Below are 22,798 nucleotides of genomic sequence, written 5' to 3'. Positions count from 1 at the left end.
CTTAATCATAATTCCTCTTTATATTTTAAGACACGCAGATTAGGGAGGGACTTAATTTATCATCATTACATTAAACGGAGTAGCCTTTCCAACTCAAGAAAAAGCTTATGTGCTGCTGTTTCTGCTCAATGCAGATTTCTTTTCAACATGCAGCTACAGCAGCAGAATTTGGAAGCACAATAAAAGAAAGCAAAATATAATACTATTATTAAAATTAATGGGATTATATACCCTAAACACCTCTATCTCAAAAAACCCACACTTATTACAGAGGACTCAGACACAGAAAACAAACTGGGTTTGGACTATTGGATATAAACTGTAGGTTGAGATTATCCAATTTTGGAAGTAAGAGGAGAATTACTGTAAAAAAAAAAAAAAAAAAAAAAAAAAAAAGAAAGATGGCTTCCTTTAGGTCAACATGAACCACAACCACAAAGGGGGTTTTGGGGGAAGAATACCACCCACAGTTATAATAGCTTTAAAGTGGACCTCTTGCATCCAGAAATTCTGACCCATGACTCTCTTAAGAAACAAAAAAGACAAAGCTGCAGGCAGAACTGTGTGTGACCAAGGCTTCAAAATATTATGCACAAAAAAACACTGGAAAAAAATATTCCCCTATACAGATTTTTTTCTCAACAGGAACTGGAACATGTATTGAGTCTACTTATGGCCCACCCATGCTTTGCACAAGACACGGGACCAGTTGCATATGGTATGACCCGCTGATAGGCATCACCTAAACCACCTGTTGCCATAATTTGTTTAGCCCTATTATATCTGAAATTGTTAAAACAGGTATAGTTATTTGGTATCCTCTCTCATTTGGTGTTTCTGGAAGAAAGGCAACTAGAACAGAATTGAAGTATACTGTATCATCAGCCTTTCAACACAGAAAGGTGCTTCTTGAAAGTCAGTGGCTTGTAAGACTGAGTCAAGGGCTACTGGTGTTCAACAGTGAAGAGTGTGAAAACTGTTGTTCCAGGAAAGAGCCCTACACCACCTCAAGAAAAATACAGCCAGAGCTCATAGGTGGCTAGAACATGGCATTTCAGGCTGAAAAGTTTGACGCGGTTCAAGCGGTAGCTGACTTTGGAATGTTCTGAGCACGCCTTCAGATAATGTTAACTTTAAATATACTTGCTGAATACTCATGTAAATTATTTCCATTTGGCTGTCTCATTATTCAATATGCTTTCAAGGAACATGGTGATGAAAGAAGAAAAATACCTCTTTCTAACATAACCATACTGGCAAGAGGATCAACATTATCAGTATTCAAAGAATGTCTTGGCAGGATAAACCTTCATAAAAAGAAGGAGCACTAGCTAATCCAAGTTGTCAAAATAGCAATAGTACTTCAAGGCTTGATCTGCAAAGTGATTCATTATTTATTGCTAATGCAAACAAAACATTCTAAGCAGAAAGCGCAATTAAGTATTTCCTATCTACAATAAACAAACCCTAGGATGACTGATAAAAGGATATCTATTTTCTTACTTACTAAAAAACAACCTAAAGGTAGGAAGAGCATTGTGGTTCTTCACAGAAATCTGATGCTTAATGGTAATATTTTACAAACTAACACAGTTAAGAAATGTGGCAAAACAACAGGAAAAATTTCTGAAAATTTCATTCAGAAACACAAGACATAGACCTTTAAAAAACAAACAGTGGAAAGAGAACATTCAATGTAGTGTGCATCCTAAAAACATATATATATATTCAACAGCTCAGTAAGAAGCCTGACTTGCCAAAATAAGTTTCTGCTAAATCAATTAGGCAACCATTTTCAGATGCCTACACTCAGACTCTTCTATGAACATTTCAGCCTCCTTATATTTTTCCTCAGTAAAGCTAGGTCTATGCTTTCTTCCATTCTTCTTTAATTACTTATAAAACACAGGACTTTAAAGACTTTTTGTGGGGGTTTTATTTGTGGTTTCTTTTTAATGTATTGGTTTTGTCATCTGTTTTTAAGATTTCTTTGAAAACTTTCATTTACACTTCTTTCACTTACCACCCTTTACATTCTTTTGACCCATCTTTCCTTGTCCTCTTCTGTAATACCTCATCTCTGTTACCTTCTTGCTCTTTTAAGCCTTGGAACCTGATCTTACTCCTGACGTGTATCTTCTTCCATTGCAACAGAAAGTATTGGCTCAGCCTCAAGAATTTGGGATTCTAGGAACTCCTCTGAATAATTGCATATACAATTTTTTAAAACTAATATATAATCTATGAGTTACATGAAAAACAAAGCCATTCTAAGAAGTTGACTCTCCTAGTACATTTCAAATAGAAATATAATAGCCAGCACAAAAAAAAAAAAAAGAAAATAATCACAGACAACCCTATTCAGTAGAGTATTATTCTAGTACTGATATACTGTAGAATCACTATTGGAAAAAAACCTTCTGATCTGAATCAGTAATTTTAATGACAATAATACTTAGCATGCAAAGTAAAAAGAGCTAATGAATATTCACGTTCTGTGATATTGTGGTGAAACAGAAGCACACAGACCTGCTGAAAGTTGTTATGCATTGGAATTTCAGAATTTCAAATTTCATAAAAGGTATGATGCAATAGGCAATTTTTTATTTTTCAAGGAATGACAACAGCAGTAGAAACACGGGTATCTGCATTCAAAGTTTTTTAACATTTTCAGACTATTTCAAACCATTTACACATGCACAGAGACAGACTATACCTTCTGCATGATTTCTTAAGACTTTAAGTCTCCCTGTTCAGCAACAGCTACTGAGCGACCTCTCGTGTTGAAATGTTTGAGCAGTTTTCTTTTTTCCTAACTAAATTAAATGAACATAAGGTTGGCAGTGCATAATGAAGATCCTCAAAAATCAGCACCATCTCTGTCGTTATAATGAATAATTCTGCCCTGTAGATAGCAATTGTACTGATTATTTTACCTACTCAAATTGTGTATTGAAGACTTCACCTCTGAAGCTAATACGATGGGTAGTCAAAATCAACATGCAATAGCTACTTATCCCGCCGCTCTCCACACCATTTTTGCAGTAAGTATTGTGAAAAAGACATGTGATCAACTTCTGGCACATTATTGCCATTGTATTAAAACAAGCAGAGAAAAAAGAAAACCAAGATATGTTATAGTCTAATCAAAGGGGATGAAATCAAAATACTATTAAAAAAAATATTTTGCAACTTGTCAGAGAAAAAAAAAACACCAATAAAAGAAAATATTCGTTTTATTAACCAACATTTAAGACCAATACTGTGAACCACTGCTAGATACGTCAAGGAGATTAACACAATCTAAGAAGTTCACACCCCTGAGATCTCTGGTTTCAAACTTTCTGTAGTCCCAATGAAATAAGACTGAGAGTAGCTACACTTTCTCAGCTTTGGAATACTAATTCTGTAGCCACAAGGTTGGCTTTTTTTTTTTTTTCCCAAGGTATCTACACTTTGATAGTGTTTTTTAGACATACATAAATATATGTATTTTAGACATACATAAATATAATCAGATCATGTTATACAGTTCCAGAAAAGGATGGGCAGTCTGTTTCAATTTCAAGAAAGCACAATGTCATTCATCATTCCCATTGAAAAGGAACTGAAGTGTGACTGCTTGGTTAATAAAATAACAGATCAAAATTGATCCATGAGCAGGCCAAATAGCAAGATCAACAAACAAAATTATTTTAGAACAGAAAAAGAATTGCTGAAGGATCTGGCCACGAGATGTCACTCTCTACTTTGTGGCAACTTGGAAAATCATTAGCATAGCTTTCCTCTCAGAGGTGTCAAAAGCAGGAGTACAGCCAATAACGTTGCTACGTTAAATTGGGGTCAGGTATAGAACTTCTCAAGGTGTCATTTCTGTAGCTGTGATGTATAATTACTGTTCAGTATGCTGTGAAGTCAAAGTAGCCTGCAAGCAGCCTCTGAACCTGTTCCCTCACAAAACAAAAAACAACTAGCTCAACTAAAGCCTGTTATAACATACATTACTCTTCCATACATCAATATAGTAAATTGTTTGAATTTTTTAGCCTTTTTAAACAAAACCATCATTATGTATTGAGCTCTAAGGACTAATCATACAGCAAGCTACCTGTATGTGCTATAGTCTGTCCAGATAGCCTAACCAGCCAAGTTTTGAGTTTTTTCAGTTGCCTAAGGTTAAACTTGATCAGGCCCCCTGGCCTAGTAAGGTCTCACTTCTTTGTTCTGCAGAACACCACCACCATCTTTACTAACCACTAGCATATAAAATCATTCTTATACCACTGGCATGTAAAATAATTTTTACACTTCATATATCTAACCAGGCATCTGCTGAGCCTCCGTTTTAGAAGTTTAGGCTCAAAATCTGTAACCATCATAAATACACATCTACAAAAGGAAGAAAGAAATGGAAGTCCAAAACAAACCTATGATGAAAGAAAATTTCTAGGAATTAAAAACTTTACATAAGTACTAGATGAACTGCATAAATTCACCAGAAACTGATCCTTAAGATAGCTGATAGAGAAGAACTCAGTATTACCTTATTATGTGTTAAGGTTATCCTCAGATCTGGTTTTATGATACCATATGTTATCAGTAGATCTTGAACTTTTTTCAGTTCTTCTTTACATTTTCTATTTGTTGAGTAAAACTGCTTTCTTACAGGAAGGTTCTTAAACAACTTTAGGACTGTTACTGTAGTACCTGCAAGCAGATGACAAAAAATAAGCAGAAATTACACTGAAAGCATACCACTGACTGGATGTTGGGAAAACTCCAATTTTACTTGAAGAGACCTGTCTGTATGCTGCTGCATACAAAATAAACCCTAGTAACACTAAATTAGATTGTATTAGCATGAGAAGAAATGTATCCAATCAGCAGTCACCCTCCCCAAAACAGTACCTATAGACCTCAAGAGTCACAACTCCCCTCCTTTAGGGTTATGATTGCAGCATTAAGCTTTATTTTGTACACACTGACAATAGCGAGAATCAGCACTGAATAAAGCTGAAGACTCTTTCAGTGCATATTAAGTTAACTCTCATTAGTAAACTGATTAACAGACTAGAATCTAATCAGACATATCTGGATGCAAAGGAACACTGTGCTCCATTAAGGCCCTTCACAAGCATTTGCTTTAGGGTAGTACCTCAAGAGCCAGATACCTCTCTTTAAGGCACAGTACACAGCAAGAGGAGGAATATCCATTTACCAACATAATCACATAAATTCCTAGCCCATAAGGATATTGCTAAGTATTAAATATATGTCACAGAATTCAGTCAATCATTCAACTATTCTGACAAAAGACAAGGCAATGCAACCCACAGGCTTTCCAGCTGTGGAAAATCCAACAGTCTAATCTTTAGAGTTCCTGGTTAAAATTAGCTAAAATTAGGAGTTCTCAGCTTCATCTCTTTCTTCAGTTTTTGCTCACTGACTAGCCCTCAGCAGCTTCTTCTGGCTTAATGACTCGTTTGGCTAGTTAGCGCTGAGGAGGGAGCGGGTCATGACGCAGGCAGCTCCTGTTGGTGTACGGAGCACTGCAGCCAGCTGGAGGACAGCTTGCGGGTGCAATATTGACAAGCAGCCGCTGCAGTACAGCTGGGAAAAGCTGAGCTTTATAGAAAAGCTGCAACTGCTTCCTCAGGAGCACACCCTTGTCAGAAGAAATGAGCACACCTCTTCCAGGAATACACACCAGCTGGGGCATGTATGTCAGGACACAGCACGGTCTTAACGGTCCTTGCTGAGCAGAGCATGAAGCAGAGCAGATGCTACCTCAAACCTACACCATGTCTGAACCACTAAGGCTGCCTCTGAGGTGAGGGCAACCTTTAATCTTTCACACAAGCACACAGAAGGATTTCTAGTGACACACCCTTCCTGCAGGTTAGAAAGAACTGTGACTTTGTCTGGTCCTGCGGCCATGCTGTTTACAGCAACTCCTTCATATAGCATCAGGGCAACTCTTCCTGCTTTAAACAAGGATTCTGCTATGTACAGAAACATTATTTTGGTCCTGAACAAATTTTTTTGTATACTTACATAGTAAGTCTGTCTGGACCTGGGGCACTGAATTTTTATAGCTTTTATTTCTGCTGTCAGCTTGAACAAGTGAGAGGAGAAACCAGTTTATAGTTACTATCTAAAGCAACTTCCAAAGCATATTATTGCTTACAATAACAACAGCACATTCTCAGTTGACAGACATAAGGCAAGAAATGTTTACAGCTGCAAAGATTTCATACTCAGCCTTCAAGTAGAGAACAGGTATTTCAGCATCAAATAGAGCCTCAGAGAAATATAAAATACTACTGTCACAGCACAACACCAGAACAATGATATCTTACCTTGTCCAAGATGGGAAGGCTTTTTAGAAGTTACATGCCCATGGCTATCCAAAGCATACTGAGTGCTGAAATCATCATCAGCTGTCTTCGTTGTGATCAAAACCTGAAAAGAGTGGTTTAAAAAGAAAATTATGTTAATCAAGGATTTGCAAAGTTCAGAATGAGCTTAGATAAGCTTTGCTACCACTCTTACTGTTGTGTTATTTTAGTCACCACAATTACATGTAATTAGTTTATAAAATTTTTCTTCTACAGGTGTTTCTTACAGTCACAGACACATTCTGCATTATTACTAATTTTTCCATCCATTTAACTAAAAGCCATGCATTTCTATCACACTAATACACAAAGCACAGCAATCCCTACTACCTACAACACCCACCCCCCACCCCCATATCTTCTAACCCAGGTTAAATAAAAACTAAATCAATCAATAATTTTGCATTTTCATCCTTCACAAAAGGCAGCATACTATGACAACTTCTTAAATTCATGTGAGATTCCACAAACATAACAAGTACTATCAAACAAACAGTGTATCTCTTCCCACACCCAAACATATCTAGCAATCAGTAGTAGCATGTTTTGTAAGCTATTAAGGTAATACATAGATTTGCTTTAGCAAGACCAGTCATAAACCAGAAGTTCAATAAAACTACAGGTCCCTGAGTTCAGGTATCAACATTTTGATTAATTGAACCACTGCACTTTAACCACCTGAAAGATATAAAGATTATCACACATACAGAGCTTCAGGATATTTTGGTTTATTTTAGTGTCTCATATGAATCATTAACAGTTCAGCCATGCCTCTAGAGAGAAAAAAACAGTAATTGATTAATTGGAAATTATATTACTGACCTACTTAAGGGCCAATAGTAAAGTACCTCTTAACTAAAACTTCAGGGGGCAGTTTGGGTAGGCAGAATGCAATTTAATTAACATAATTACTGATCCAAGGATTAAAGTAATACCTAGTAAAGTACTTCATACACTCAGGCCACCTCCCATCTCTTATGAAATGTACCACAGAGCTGATTAAAAGCTCAGAACAGATGGCATCCTGATTTGACAACTCATTAAAAGGAACCAGTGATTGAGGTCTGTCATCATCTGTCAAAACACTTTTGAAAGCATCTTTGGAAATCTCCATCCAAACACACAACCCACTCCTGCTTAGTGCAATGTGAATATAGTCCAAGGCAGCAAGGAGTCAAGCTCTACCATCTTTCCTGACTTCGACAGTTGATGGTTCCAATGTGACACAGGTATTGGTGTCTTCTTGCAGGTTCTAATACTTGGCAGACTTAGAAAGAAGAACTTGAAAGAAAACTTGACCTTGGCGCAGCATAAATACAGAAAGGCACAGCACAATGGAACAGATAGATGATGTGCCCTTAACAGCCATAACAGTTTTCAAATTGAACAAACTTACTCACTTTCAGTCAACAAGTTAAATCCTAAATATCAGTACACTGTCAGTCCTCTTAACACAAACACATGGATCAGACTCGGATAGGCCAGGGAGCAGGTTGCTGTTTACTCATACGGACAACACAGCTTGTGCAACTGCAGTCATATACATGTCAAGGAGCAATATGAAGCCCAGCATGATCCCATGACTGCCCCCACCTAGAGATCATCAAAGCAGAAATTACTGGAATGGTGGCTATGTGGGCCATCAGTTCCCTGAAAGGATTTCTCCTGGCCACCACCTGCTGTTCCTCATTTTGATTTTCCCTAATTCAAGTAGCAAACTCAGCCATACTTTTTGATGTTGTATTTAATGATAATATGAAAGAAGATAAGCCAGTGTTCTAATGAACCATGTATCTGTACATGTATGTGTAAGGAATCATGTATCTATACCCTGATTCGATAGAAAAGGAAACACCAAGCAATCTGTCTCTGACTTATTCTGACTGAGGAAAATGAAGAAAGCATTACTGTGACTAGGATGACAGAAAGGCAGGACTGACACTAATAAGAAAGACATACTGCTTCCTAACCGTATGACATGACTTCTGGTGAGGAGGGTGGAAAGGCAGCCTACACAAACCAAACTGTTCAGAAAACGTATCTCTGGCAGGCTGCTGGAAAAATTTAAAGTTTTTGCACTGATATTTTAATATAACTTTCACAAACACACACACAAAAAAATCACAACACAAAAGACTAGACACATTTATAGCAACTGCTCACCTCTGATATGCAGCAAATAGAACCCAAAGCTTCCCCACGGAAACCATACGTCGTCAACCTTTCGAGGTCCTCAGAAGAGCTTATTTTTGAAGTGTAGTGTTTAATTGCCATAACTGGAACATCAGCAACCTTGATTCCATTGCCATTGTCTCTTACTTCTATTTTGTTAAACCCATAATTCTCCTAAAAAAGAACAAAACATAACAGAGCACTAAAACAGCTGAGTGAATTAAGACACAAGTCTGAAGCAGCTAAGGTTACAGCTTCTAGACATCCAGACAGAAGTGGAAGTTTTGCTTATTTGGAGAAACTGAGCAACCATTAAATGTGTCTGTTTAAATAAAACAAACCAAAACCCAACTAACATATTAGGAGAGAAGTGGTGGTTTCTCTAATTAAATAATGTAATTCATACCCTGTGGTTAGGAAACAGCACGTTAATATAAATACAGTAAAATTAAAATGGGAATTAAGTAAATTTTTTAAAAACTATGATCAAATTTTCAAAACCTAAGCTCAGAAAGAGATCTATAGCTGGAAGGCTAAAGACTTTTTCACCTCTTTTCAGCTCTCTTATCTATTTGGTATCAGTTTTTTTGAAATCACCCTGCATCCAGTAAAGTCAGAGGGCCCTCACTTACAACGGTCTTCAATTTCAGTCTTGCTTTATGTGATTTCACTTCTTCAGTAGTTTTCCAGTGTCTATATTGTGTCTCAATATACAGAAGCTGAAATTGTAATGGGGACAAGGCACAAAGGAGGACAAAAATAAGAAACCTTGTTTACAAGGTACAATACTTTACAGAAGGAAGTAAAGGTTCCTCGACGCTCTTTTAAAAAACAGCTTTCAAGGAAACAAAGTTCAACCCTTGTGATTTACATATATGCAGTACATATTTTACTGAATTCTAATTTAAATATGTCATTTCAACAAGGACCAAGATCAAGAGGGTAGAACTCTGAAAACCCAGATAATTAGGACAGCTAAAGGAAAGACAGAATTCAGGTTCTACAGCATCTCAAACAGGTGCAGCAACAGAGTACTTCCTTCCAGCTACATTATGACCTGCACATGTAAATCGCACCCAAGAGAATCACAAGCCAGGAGGAGAAAGTAATTAGAGCTGCAGGATCACTAACTAAATTTTTTTTACAGAAGCATGCCTGGCCCTTTGAAAAGATTATGATGTAACAAACAGAAAAATGTGCTGTAGTGTGTAATACATCTAGGCGACCTTAAAACTGGTTTTGCTTAGAAAGAGTATCTCGAAGGAGTGGCTACTGCCGCTGATGCTGTACTGCGCATGTGATCCTTGCTCATGGAAAGCTGATTAAACAGAACTTTGTTGTCAACAGTTACAAAAAAATATAATGTATTCCTAGGGTTATTTCTCGCAGTAAAACACTAACGCAGTTAAAAACAAAAGGAAGGTATCTAAAGGTACTATCTGTATTCACACATAATCTGCATTAGGAAACATCAAAAGCCTCTAAGGTAGACACAGAACTATATATATTTAATTAACTAATACATAATAGAACTGTGGGTACATTTCACTTTCCATCTTAATGAATGGTGCTAAAGCTAAAGTTTTCTCCAGGTGAAAAATAATGCTTTTGCTAATACTTGAGCCAACCGCCTCCTGGGAAGCAAAACAGAACCTAAGCAATACACCTCAATGGAACATAAAAACACATAAGAGATATAAATGGGAAATCTTCTACCCTGCTGCTGTATGCACTAATGAAGGGTTTGAGCATTTTACAACAAACTCCTGTTTTCCACTCTAATTTTTACTTCCAGCCCACTTAACTGCTTAGGAAAAGAGAGATTTATCTTCTTCAACTTGAATCAAAATGTTAAATGAATGATTCTCTATTTCTTTTCTAATATTATTCATTTTTACATGTACATATTTTACTTAAAATATTGCAGTGCTTAAACTTCGTATTCTGTAACAGCTTCCACAATGCTACGTGACCTAAATACTTCTGAGGTCATGATCCCATGAGATGTTTAAGCTGCTCTATCAGATCACTGATGCCAACCATATGGTTCAACTCCTTCTTTTACTCATGAGTGCACAGTCCCATCTATGTATGCTTCAGCTACAGTTCTGTTACCCATGAGAACTCTAAGGTCAATTCAGCTTATTAAACTGACACAAATAACGCACTTTTCTTGCTGGGTTACTTTTCTTTTACATTAGCAAGATGAATGGATCATCAGAGGCCAAAATGTCTAGCAATGCTGTGCAGACTGATGTGACTTCACTCTCCAGGTGATGAGAAGGATCAGGTGTACAGCAGAACCTCACCCTGAGCAAAACTTCCTCTGAGAATGTCCCAAGGATTAAAGCTCCCACTTCATGCATTGGAACAAAAAGGGTGCAGAAATGAGTGTTTGACGTTTACAACAGCCATTTCATATAAGAGTAGCAAACCTGTAGCTAAGATCCTAGATAGAGAGAGCAAAGACACTCAATAACATCACCTATTAGAGTCTGGTCATCTAAGAAATTAACAAGCATAAAACACTAGCCAAAGCTTCCCACTACAACTGACCACTGCCACAGTTTCTACCTGAAAGTTCACTCCTGTCCGTCTCCAAAAAAGCCATTCCTGTCTTTGTTCAGGCAAACTGGGTAACAAGGCTGAATGAAACAGCTAGCCTTCCTAATCCATCTGGAAAAGGTTAAAACAATGAAACTGCTGCAAGTTTCAGGTAAAACACATCAAGCTGTAAAATGAAATTTCAAAGATTCTGTTCTCTATTATGCTTTTGAACTAATCCAGAGTTAATGTGGTCATTGAGCTCTACTATGTGGTCAACCTTATTTAAATTTCATACAATAAAAATAGTAGTTTGATATAAAAATATTCTTATCACAAAAAAATCCCAGGAAAAAATAAATCCACTGTTTTATAGTATTACTCTCTACAGTTGTGCAAAGTGCAGGTTTTCTCTTCCCCCTTAGTACTCACAGAAGAACAATCAGCAAATGTTGTTTACTCACTGACAACCTGTGCAAAGCCAGGTTGGTTTGTTTCTTTTAGAAATACAGTGATTTGGATTGGGCTGAACTGACAAAGAATGTAACAGTAGTGCAGATGACTCATGCACTGGGAAGGGTTGAAAACGCTTTTTAATTGATTTGGGACCTCTCACTATGGAAACAGCTGGTTACTGCACTGTGAAACCCATGCTGATTAGAGGGCTTTCTCCTCTGGCTGTCTGCACAGGTCTGTACCAGCACTCCAGTAAAAGAGACGAGGTCTGTTGTAACAATTTTTGAAGGCTCCAAAACCTTCTGTTACTTCTTGCAGTTATTGATCAGCTCACAGGATCTGATTCCGATACCCTTACGCCCAGAACTGTGCACACTGTACTTACTTTGGAGTTACTCATGAAGCAAAATACTATGCAGTCTAAATATTGAGAAGATAGAGGTCCTCACAGACCATAGTGAAGACAGAGCATCTTCAGCTCACTTAAGGCAAGTAACAAATCCACATGTTCCTTGGCATCTCCAGGAAACCATACTCAGATGGAAAACACTTAAAACTCATTCAGAAAAGAGAGCAGTGACATGGACAAAGAAACAAACAGAAACTGAATTGCCCTCCTAATCAAGAGCATTTGTCTAGCACTTAATTCAAGAATAGCTTTCACTGTTATCTGCAGGAAAGGAAACTGGATGCAATTCTGTATGCATCTGTCTATATAGGCTGTAAAAACACACTTTGTTACTAAGTAAGAGATACTGCAACCATGCAGCTGTTGACAAAATACTGCAAAACCAGAAATACTCATAGCAGCAAGAGAAGCTGATCAGTCAGCCATTTTACCCAATTTGGGAAAAAAGTACAAGTTTTATAAGCAGTATTTTTTTTTTTTTCAGAAATTATCCTTCAGTGATATGCCATCTTTTTTTTAGCATCTTATAAAAATAAAATGTTAGAAGTAGCCAGAGCTCACCGTGATAATCAAGGACCATGTAGTAACTTATATTACAAAAACATCTAGCATGGCCATTGACCTTTTCCATTGCTTCCATTTTCACCTTCCTGACAGTATTTTGTAATGATCATTAAATATGCCAGTCTAGCAGTGGAACTTAAGTCCAACATCTTTTAAAACAAACTATTAGTCAGAAAAAGTAACCTGTAAGAAAGCAAAAAGTATTAAAGAAGTTGACGGTTTTTCCCCACAATATACCCAGGAGCATAAATATGCCTTACTGTTTGTTTCAGTGGAGCCTGAAACACATTAAACAATTTTGGAACATTTTTATTTGAGGTTAAAATATATATCCATAAATATTATTAATACTCTTCTACTCCCCCAAACCCCAATAGCCTAAAAAATACATTTCCAGTGGAACGACTTTCCTTGCATCTTATTTTATGTCCAACTCTTTGTGAGAGAAAGAAGACTTACCAGTTTAATATCAATATTTGTAGCACTGGCATCCAAGGAATTTTCTATCAACTCCTTCACCACGCTGACAACTGACGTAATCACCTGAGAACTTGAAAGGAGACGAATAGTCTCTGCTGACAGCTGTTTCATAGTGGAGTAAGTTTCAGAGAAGCTGCATAGAAAGATAACAGAAAAAGAACGTAAGGCACACTACAAATACACATTTCTAAATAATTGTTCCACAGCAACTTTTAAATGTAGGTCAAACACAACATTACAGCTGAAGAGTAAAAATTTTAATATACAGTAGGATCCAGTTTGCTCTGCAGTCAATGGGAGTTTGACTTGCGGAAGAAACAGAACACAGGTCTAGACTAGAAAACACTAAGTACATTAAACTTCTAATGAAAAACTTTAAGAATTCAGAGATATACTCAGCAAAGCTGTGTATTATCTCACATTTATATAGTCATCTCCTCTAAATTACTACATGTGGTTGTGATCTTGCAATTACAACAGAGCAGACAAAACAGACAGTAACACGGAGTGCTAGTCAGAAACATCTTCAGCAAGGATATTTACCCAGCGCCAGGCCTAATTCCAGTACTGATGAAAAAAACCCCAGAACTTTTAAATCCTTTACTTCTAAAAACTCCTCACATCATTTTCTCCCCCTACACTTGGATTTCTGAGCTCAGCATTGCTGTGTTGTGTGTGTAATTCCCAGTACCTAAAAATTCATGGAAGAAATATGACATGAAGGTAACTGTTTTGGAGTTGAGAAAGAAGGAGGAAGCACAACAGTGCTGAGGCTAAAGTCATATTCAATGGCAATGTGATCTACTGGCAATAATGAAAAACAAAACAAAAGAAACCCAAAAAACTTCTGAATTATAAACCTTGCCCTTCTGATCTGAATTACCGTGCCCTCAGGCAGGTCAGTTTTATTTCTGTATCTTCCACTTGAAAAAGGAGATGCTTCATATTATAAGCAAATAGAGTTGTTTGGGTTTTTTTATCCCTGAAAATACTTACAAAGGATTGTATGATTCCTGCTGCATTACAGAGACACTACCACAAAGAGATTGTAAGTGAATCTGAAAATTTTTGCATGCCTTACTGCTTCAGTAGACACAATTAACCAAACTCCAGGAAGAATCTTTGTCGATCCTTGTAGCCTGATATAAAGAACTCAGACACAGTTTTTCAAGCATATGAGAAGGGGGGGAGAAACAACATTGCTAGACGGTTCTTTGCACCTTAAGAATGGTTCAGACTTGGGCTGCTTCTCCCCACAGCAGGACTCTTTATTGAGATATGTTACATAATATTATTTGCATTGAAAGGCAAACAATCCTGGCAGTTCTGGCTTCCCCATCGATTCAGCCCAAGTATCTGCTGGAAAACACACACCGCACACTCAGCACCTGTCCCAAGGGTATGAGCACATGTGGAGGAACAGAGCAAATCCAGATTTCCTCCTGACACAGTAAGGGACTGCAGCCAACACCCCAGAACACTGCTATCCTGTAGGCTATATTCAGCTGATACCACAATTACAGGACACTTTTCTGCCTCGATATCCTTCTAAAGACTGCCTCTCTTTAAAGATAAAAGACAAAGCAAAAACACAGTTAGTTGGGGAGTGGTTTGAAGAGGAAGCAGCATTAAAACTTTTCTAACAGCTACAAAGCTGTTATTTATACTTGTTATTTATATTCCAAAGGGAGTTTGCCTTTCAGGTGTGGTATAAAGATCTGACAAATCAGTTTTCCACCAAACAAACTGGAGGAGCACGGGAAGACGCGTGTTGTTGCCGACAGACCAACATTAATCACGTACACGCGTTCGGAGAGGCAGGTTTCCTCATGCATTCACGCGTTATACAGGGCTCCCGCGTCAAGTGCTTCATGATTTACTAATGACGAGTGCTAGATCGGAGCTGGTTATCAAAAGACACTGACTGAGACAAGGGAAGGCCTTAAAAAAGAAACGTTGCAGATCTCAAAGACAAATTTTCGATGAGATGTGACTGATGCAGGCGGTGTGGGAGAGGAGGCAGGTACCGGGGTGCCTTCCCCTGCCCTGGACCCGACCACCCCGCGCAGGGCTGCCCCATTACCACTCTCCCGCTGTAGCACTTCGCTGACTGAATATATTATAATCCGCGCTCAGGGGGAAGCCACAGTGTTTTCTGTGTCTGAGCACCACCACTGCTGCAATCCTTTTACCCCTCTAAACGAAGTCAGCCAGCCCAGCAGCGGGGCTCTCCTGCAGCGGTGGTACTGCGCGCCACCGGGGAAGCGCCCGCCAATGAAACTCCTTAAGTTTCATGGCTGCAGCCTCACAGATTTCTGGAGCAGCACCCAAACCCCCCTCCAACCTTTCTTCGGAGTCCACCACAACACGTACTCAGGTCATTCTTCAGTTTATGAGAGAAAAAAAAAAAAAAAAAGCTGCAGATAAACCTGCAGACAGTCACCCTTGAGTTCACCTAAAACCACACGAACGGTCCCCGGTTCCCGGTTCTGCTTTTCGGCGAGGGAGGCGGAGGGGAGGCGAGGGAGGGCAGCCACGGCCGCGAGGGACGCGCGGCTCCCGCCCCAGCCATCGGACCTCCCTCCCCGGCAGGGCCCGGCCCCGCTCCAGGGGCCGCCGCGCCGCGCCCTGCCAGGCCCAGGCCCAGGCCCAGGCCCAGGCCCAGGCCCAGGCCCAGGCCCAGACCAGGCTAGGCCAGGCCCGTCCCGCGCAGCCCGGGTAGGGAGCGGCTCCCGCCGCGGTGCCGCCAGCTGCCCGGGGGAAGCAGCGTCCCCGCCCCGGCCAAGGCCGAGGAGAGGCGGCGGCGTTTCCCGCGGCAGGCGGGCAGCGGCCCCGCACCGCCCCTCACCCTTCCGCCCTCTCCGGGCGCCCGCCCGCCGCAGCGCCCCGGGGCTGCGCTACCTGCGCGTCCGCGGCGCACCCGCTCCCGCCGCCGCGGCCGTGGGCGGTGCGGGCGGCCCGGCCCGGCCCCTCCCCTCGCCGGCAGCCCTGCCCACGGGGCAGCGCCGCGCTCACCCTGCGGCCGGCGGCCCACGCTCCGCTCCCGCTCCGCGGCGGCTGCGGTCACAGCGCGGCCGGCGGCGCTTGAGGCTGGGGGGTCTACGGAAAGGTGGGGCCGCGCCCGGGAGGCGGCGGGCTGCTTGCGAGCAGGCCCCGGGGCGCTCGGCGGCTGCTGCCAGGCCCGGCCCTGCGGCGAGCGGCGGGGCCCGGCGGGCCGGGGCGGCGGGAGGGGATCTGCCGGAGGGGGTCTGCCGGGAGCCCGCACGGTGCGTGGCCGGGAAGGGAAGCCGCTCTCCGGGGAGGCCCCGGCTCCTGCGGCGGGGTCTGTAGGCCTAGCATCCCGCCGCTTCGGTGCGGCTGGGCTCCTGGCGATGAGAGGGAAAACATGGGGGTACAGCGAACCGAGAGAAGGTGCCGGCTGATTAGACGAGAAACATGAGGGGAAAACAGTAAGAGGGGGTAGGTTATGTCAAGATGTACGTCTGGGTGGGTACTGGCTCACCGGCCAGGGAAGTCTCCCTTCACCCCTCTGGGGTAGCGTGTTACCGGCACGTTTTGAAATACTTTGCAATAAGTATTGATTAAAATCAGCATTACCCCTGTTCAGTTTCAGGTTGTCGCATCTCTTTTTATTCTATAGCCTGCTGTTAGTATTGAGATATACTTGAGTATCACATCACAGTGCTTGACAGCACTAAGCAAGTACAAGAAGCAAACTTCCCACCAAAAAGCAAGCTAGTTTTGCTGGTTAAACAGTGCTTTTGTAGACTGATTCAGAAGGAAGTTTAAAAGTCTCCATCCCTGTCTCATAAATGAATATAAATAGTCTCACAGATCATGTGAGTATGAAGTATGCCATGATTCTTTTTTAAAATTATCATTACAAATTTTAGTGCAACAGGATAAGAGTGTTACCTCCAGTAAGTTCTGTCAATCTCCTGAAGAAATCAGTGTTACTAAATTCTTCTGTGTGTCTGTCAGAAAACTTTTAAACGCCTTGGCTAATTTCAGCCAGATCTGAAAGATGGAAATGTCTGTCTGAAGACTTAACAGATGGGCAGAGGAGGAAAAATCTGCACTCTGCTGCTGCAAGAAAAGCAGGCATAAATTAGTCCTTGTTCGTTCTTTCTAGCAGTAGGTGGCTGGGCAGCTGGTATATGCAGAATTCTTCACTAGCCATTACATGAAGAAGAAACAGGAAGAAAATTGATATGAGAAATGGAAAAGAACTGCAGATATTGTTGTGGATGGAGAAAATAATTTAGAGAACAAAAGTTACAAAGCTTGGTTTCTTACAGGTTTGCAACTTCAGCTTCTAACAGCATGGCTTACTATTCTTTTAAAATGTCCCTTCTGTAGCAAGCTTGTGGGTTTTATTTGTCTGGACTTCTTTTAAACAAACAGTTCCCAACAGCCCCTTTGTACTGACTTCTCTACAAATCATACTTTGAAAATCATAAGGTACATCTTGGCTTATGCACCGTGTTCCTTCCAGACCTGCTTCTTTAAAACATCCTTTTCCCAGGTTCAAAAATTGCATGTTAAGTACCTCTCCGTAACAGTAGTCTCAATCTTCAAATAGATCTGTTTTATAGGGTAAAAATGAACGTAGGAGTTGCCCACAGCGAGGTAAATCCAAACACGCGTGTGATGAACAGTCGTGGAATGTGGCTGACGTACGCGCTGGGAGTCGGCATGCTGCACATTGTCTTGCTCAGCATTCCTTTCTTTAGTGTCCCTGTCGCCTGGACTTTAACAAATGTGATTCACAACCTGGTAAGCACCCTCTCTTGTAACAAAATTTGAAAAGCTGTTCATACATGTTTAGTTTTAGTAGCAGGAGAAAAGTAGCTAGGTTGTATGGATAATGAAATCCAATCAGCCAGAAAAACACCTTTACTTGGCTTATCTGCTGTTAGATGAGTTGGGTGTTTCTGGGAGGAGGAGTGATACATGATCACTTTGGGTTTAAGCACAAAAGACAGGAAATATTCCTTATATAGTTTATGTATTCTTTCAGAATGCATCTAATTAAGCTAGAATCTTAGGAACATAAAATCATCATGCCAACTGACTTTTACAGTGGTTTGTATATTATTAGAGTGCTGTGCTGAATGCATAAAATATATTTTTAATTCTTAGATATTATCTACTAATGTTTCTACACAAATCTGTTAGTACCCCAAAATGTTTCATTTTGGCATTTTACCTGTTTCCTTGGACAGGAACATTTCTTTTTTTCTCTTGCGTTGATTTCTGACCAAGCTAGGTAAATTTCAGCTCAGAATGACTTCAGCATACAACTTTGTCACTACAGACACAGGAAAAGTCTTACTTGAAAGAAGTGGAAAAAACTGGGCTACCTTGACCCAAGCCCTGAAACCATTTGTTATTCAGTGGGCTGTGATTTGCATGATGACTTTTGTATGCAAAAGGATTTGGAAGCTGAAGTTCTTGAGAATCTTTCTGCCTTGTTTCCCCAGGATGCTATAATTTTGTTGTAATCATTTAAAGTAATGCAAGAATGTATACTGCTCCTGCCAATCTTAGAGAAAAGAGGAACATAATCCAGTAATTTACATCATACTTGAGGCTTGCTAACTCATCTTTGTAAGATTAACAGCAAAGAAGTCTTGACAAAAAGATAGCTTCTTCCTTATTTAGGAAAACAATAGCTCATTTTAAAGGCTGAGGTTGGATAACATCCTCTTAAATCAAGCTTCTTATTTTTGAGGATCTGCTTGAAAATGACAGTGTGAGTGTAAACATCAGCAGAACATTTTGTACGTCAGACGCACCTGACTTTGGGAGATGTTGGCAGAGACAAGTATTACTAAATATTTCCCAAATGCCTTACCAAATTCATTACAAGTAGCTATAATGACAACAGGGATGAGAGCATGCACGGCAACTAGTTTTCTAGTGGAAGATTGAATATAAACTTCACTTTTGGATATTCCAGCATTTCAATGGCACTTTTTGGGAAACAAATCCTTGAATGGTTTGACAGACAAAAAAATGTTGGATTTCCACTAATGGAAAACTCTTGGTTGACCTTGTAAGCATTTTTGGAGGCCCTTTCTGCCAGTACTATAAGATGTGTAATAGGCATTTGGACCTGTACTAAAAGTGCCTTTTTGGTTAAGTTATTAAAACTGAGATGCTGGAAACATCATGAATTGGAGAATTAATCAAGCAAATTAATTCTCTTTAGCTTAATAGGCCTCTGGTCAGGGGACTGTGTGAAAAAGAAGTGGAAGATGATGTGAAGTGACTTGCTCAAATTTCACCTCCTTTATAAGAATTTGGAAGAAATGTGATTTTTCTATATGAAACTTTCTAGAACAATTTCTGTGTATGCATAGAAAATAACCTGAAAGAAATGAAGGGAAGTCTTTGATACTTTCTGATGGAGACTCTTGCTTGGAGTTGGTGTGCTCTCTGATAGAAAACAGGTGTTTTTTCAAGCTGGAAGAGGACGCACTCCCCTATCTGAAATCAGTGAGCCCAAACTGATCTTTTAGAACAGACCAGCCATGGCATGCTCCTATCAAACACAGTCACAAAGTCCAGTGTGGTTAAGGAGAAGCAGCAAAGAGATGGACAGATGGTGTTCAACAGATTACTGGTAGTCTACTTCTAATTATTTGAAGCTGGGAGGGGCGAGAAAGCTTTCAGAAATTCTCGTAATATTGCTAGTATTTGTAGGTAGATTTTTGTTTTGTGCAGACTCTACCTCATAACTCAATTAGCACTGTGTTAGGAAAGTGGTCATATAAATTGGCAGCCCTAAACTCGCTACTGTGCTTATTAAAATTCTGTTGATTTCATGCAATTTTTGCAATCTAATGTAGAAGACGAGGCGGTGGATTGGATGTCTCATAGACTTTGGCTTTAATTCTGACTGTGCCACTAACTGCACAACCTCTGGCAAATCATTGTCTCTTCCTTGCTCTTTGATAATTTGTCATTGCAGGCTAGCAGCTCTTCTGGGTGAGAATTCGTTTACTTTTTTTTTTTTTTCCACAATGCATTGAACAATGTAACAATTGCAAAAAAAAATATAGCTAAAAGTGCCACTGTATTCACTTTTATTTTTCCCAGGGAATGTATGTGTTTTTGCATGCAGTAAAGGGAACTCCTTTTGAAACACCTGATCAGGGGAAAGCTAGGCTACTAACACACTGGGAACAACTGGATTATGGAGTACAATTTACATCTTCAAGAAAATTCTTCACAATCTCTCCTATAATTCTGTGAGTTCAAAACTGTATTATGGATTAATTGAATCATAGAACAATGATGTCAAAAGCTGCAGCTAAATGGGTTGCAATTTACGTTCTAAGAGCATTTTCTCTCTTTGCTTGTTTGTTTCTACATCACAGAAGTAGGGAGTACATATTTACAGGCTGTATAATCAACAATCTTATTGCAGCTTGGGTTCACATACTGAAGTTAAAGTTTGTAAACAGATATTAATGGGGCAGGTTATAAAGATTAGAAAGGATGTGAGGAACACTTACTGTTAACTCTTGAAGTTCTTTAAGAGATTGTGAAGTCATAAATACTGAAAATCTAAACTAATTGCCTTTAACACATTACAGCATTTATTAACCATTTTGCAACTTGTGAGTTCCGAGTAGTGTGGCCATCCTCACTGAATGGGCCAGGATTTTGCATGTTGGTTTTCCTTTGTACAGATTGTCTTCTGTTTACACTAGTTAGGTAAATAGATTAGAAATTCTACACCACCTGTCTCTGTCAACAAAAGTATGGTTGTGCAACTAAAGGAAATCAGATACATGTTTAACATGCAACTCTAAAAAGTCTTTCTGTTTTTCCCTGAAGGAAGTTGTCCACTTGCATGGCAGGGTTGGAGGGGAAGGGAAAGATCCTGCATCGTGTTTAGAAAATTGGTTCACAAAGGATAAAAACTGAAAAAATATCTATAACTCCTCAAAAAAAAAAATCTCTTTCTTCAAAGATTGATTCCCACTTTCCAGTGGGAATTTTATATTGATAACTCTTGTGTATGGTTCTCTTCGTTCACTAATAATGTGTAAGTAGCTGAATAAGCATCTCAGTTTTGCTGGGAAAAAACCCCAAAAACCTAACAATGTGCTGGCGCCATTTCTCTAACTAGTTTTTGCAAAGAACAAGATTAAATTACTCAAAGCTCAAGAAGTTGGTAGTGAATTGGATTTTCTGAGGCACATTTTCTTGTTCTTGCAGTTGAACAGGTTGTGGACTAGCTTAGAAGAAAAATATGCTGGAAATATCTGCCAGAATGGAAGCATTTTAAAGTCACACCAATCCCAGATGTGCTCAGCACTGAAAAACATCAAGTGCTTTGTCCCTGAGCTTGCTAGGGTAGCAGAACTGCGAGTATTTTGGTAACAGATCTTACACTATTTAAAACCTGTATCATAAATCAGGCTTGTAGCTGCAGAAGTCAGAGACTCCAACTTGAGGGGCAGGGAGGAGTGCTGGAGGGATATACTAGCTGAGAGTTGCTTTTTAGCACCTTGAGAAGTATGGGAAGAAGAGACTTAGTCCATAAGTTTGCTGTAGATATTCTAGAACCTCAGGTGAGATATTTAATACAGGAATAGATCAGTTGTTAACCAGTAGAAAATTAGTGATTACTGAAGCACTTTTTTCAGCTGTGCTTTGTTTGTTTATTTTTTAGACAAGGATTTCATCAGCTAAGCTTGCTCCCTTTTCTCCTGCAGGTACTTCCTGGCGAGTTTCTACACAAAGTATGATCCAACCCACTTTATCCTCAACACAACCTCTCTCCTGACTGTGCTTATCCCCAAGCTGCCACAGTTGCATGGTGTTCGAATCTTTGGTATCAATAAATATTAAGCAGGAGATCGGATGCTGACTGCCCCTGATGTGGCTACTGCTGCTCCCCAGGTGAAGGAAACGAGTAGTCTGCTGTGCCAGGTATCTAATCATATTCATGAGGGATGCTTTTACATCTGAGATACAATTCCCACGTCCTGCAACATTGTCTGGGATGAAAGTTGAGTTTCTGAGAAGATGCCTTCAAATACCTAAATGTGAATCGGAAACCTCAAGAAGAAAGATTTCCATGAACTGGGCATGCCCAGCTCTAAAGCCTAATCCCCACTGAGGCCATGTGTATTCTGGGCTGATGCTAGTGACTTGAAAGGAAGGTGCAAGTAACAGCTGAAGTGGAGAGCAGGGTTTCACAGTCAACCTGATGCAAATGGTAACTTTACATATAAATCCAGGATCCTCAGTGCCAAGGACTGGTGAGGCCTCATTCTTAGATTAAGTGGCTAGTTTCTGCTGTAATGGATTGTAGGTGGTTGTGCTTGTTATTGCATTGTAAAAGTATGTCTCACAGTAAATACTGTGACAGCTAGCATAAACTGATGGTGTAATTCATGCCTTATCTGTTCTTGTTATTTTTTTTTTGTCACAAAGACTGGATAAAGTCCTTAACTGTCAGCTCAGGGGATTTCTACATCAACTTGTTAGCTCAGTTTATGTACACTTTCACAAGTTGCCACTGTTGTGTTTATTTCATTTTGCTTACCAGATACTGACTTTTCTATGTGTAAATGGGACATCCTGAAAAATTGACATTTCTTTTAAGGTGTGGATTTTTGACTGTTTCCTCTAATACCTGACTGATGGGTTATTTTTCAGTAGTTGAGAGGCCTGTAACGGTGGGGGAAAAGGTCACTGCTGTTGGAGGAAAAGCAGCTCCATTACAGAGCAACAATGTCAGAGCACGTAAGAG

General features: G+C 39.9%; 2 protein-coding genes across 11 annotated transcripts in view; one reads left to right on the top strand and one right to left on the bottom strand.

The window, feature by feature from the left end:
- PMS1 (PMS1 homolog 1, mismatch repair system component) overlaps nt 1-16,027 on the bottom strand; it is a 46,332-nt gene extending 30,305 nt beyond the window's left edge. For 2 of the 6 annotated variants that reach the window (XM_074910598.1, XM_074910602.1), the window contains exons 1-5: nt 14,827-15,042; nt 13,003-13,156; nt 8,562-8,744; nt 6,360-6,462; nt 4,544-4,707 (exon numbers count right to left, since the gene is read on the bottom strand). In XM_074910598.1, the coding sequence (XP_074766699.1) occupies nt 4,544-4,707; nt 6,360-6,462; nt 8,562-8,744; nt 13,003-13,156; nt 14,827-14,858 (636 nt within the window). In that variant the 5' untranslated portion in view covers nt 14,859-15,042. Of the gene's footprint in view, nt 1-4,543; nt 4,708-6,359; nt 6,463-8,561; nt 8,745-13,002; nt 13,157-14,826; nt 15,043-15,466; nt 15,580-15,924 lie in introns of those variants that run through there. The other 4 variants (XM_074910599.1, XM_074910600.1, XM_074910601.1 and 1 more) reach the window with 4 other exon arrangements.
- On the top strand, nt 16,015-22,638 carry ORMDL1 (ORMDL sphingolipid biosynthesis regulator 1). 5 transcript variants are annotated; one of them, XM_074910606.1, is made up of 4 exons: nt 16,015-16,132; nt 17,619-17,799; nt 20,128-20,279; nt 21,756-22,638. In XM_074910606.1, exons 2-4 carry the CDS (start codon nt 17,626-17,628, stop codon nt 21,889-21,891), a joined length of 462 nt encoding a protein of 153 aa, XP_074766707.1. In that variant the 5' UTR covers nt 16,015-16,132; nt 17,619-17,625; the 3' UTR covers nt 21,892-22,638. The 5 variants fall into 5 exon arrangements, with proteins under 5 accessions (XP_074766707.1, XP_074766708.1, XP_074766711.1 ...); XM_074910607.1 differs by having other exon boundaries at nt 16,039-16,132; nt 17,606-17,799; XM_074910610.1 differs by lacking the exon at nt 16,015-16,132 and adding an exon at nt 16,163-16,289.
- The last annotated feature ends 160 nt before the right edge of the window (nt 22,639-22,798 follow it).

This window comes from Athene noctua, chromosome 7 (genome assembly GCF_965140245.1).
Source record: "Athene noctua chromosome 7, bAthNoc1.hap1.1, whole genome shotgun sequence".
NCBI classification, from domain to species: Eukaryota; Metazoa; Chordata; class Aves; order Strigiformes; family Strigidae; genus Athene; species Athene noctua.
The sequence above is the reverse complement of the archived record's forward strand: the minus strand, read 5'-3'. Positions and strand labels throughout refer to the sequence as shown.

Coding starts and splice junctions, on each gene's coding strand:
- ORMDL1 (XM_074910606.1), top strand. CDS start 17,626: ATGAACGTAGGAGTTGCCCACAGCGAGGTAAATCCAAACACGCGTGTG. Junction 17,800..20,127: donor CAAATGTGATTCACAACCTG/GTAAGCACCCTC, acceptor TATTTTTCCCAG/GGAATGTATGTGTTTTTGCA. Junction 20,280..21,755: donor ACAATCTCTCCTATAATTCT/GTGAGTTCAAAA, acceptor TTTCTCCTGCAG/GTACTTCCTGGCGAGTTTCT.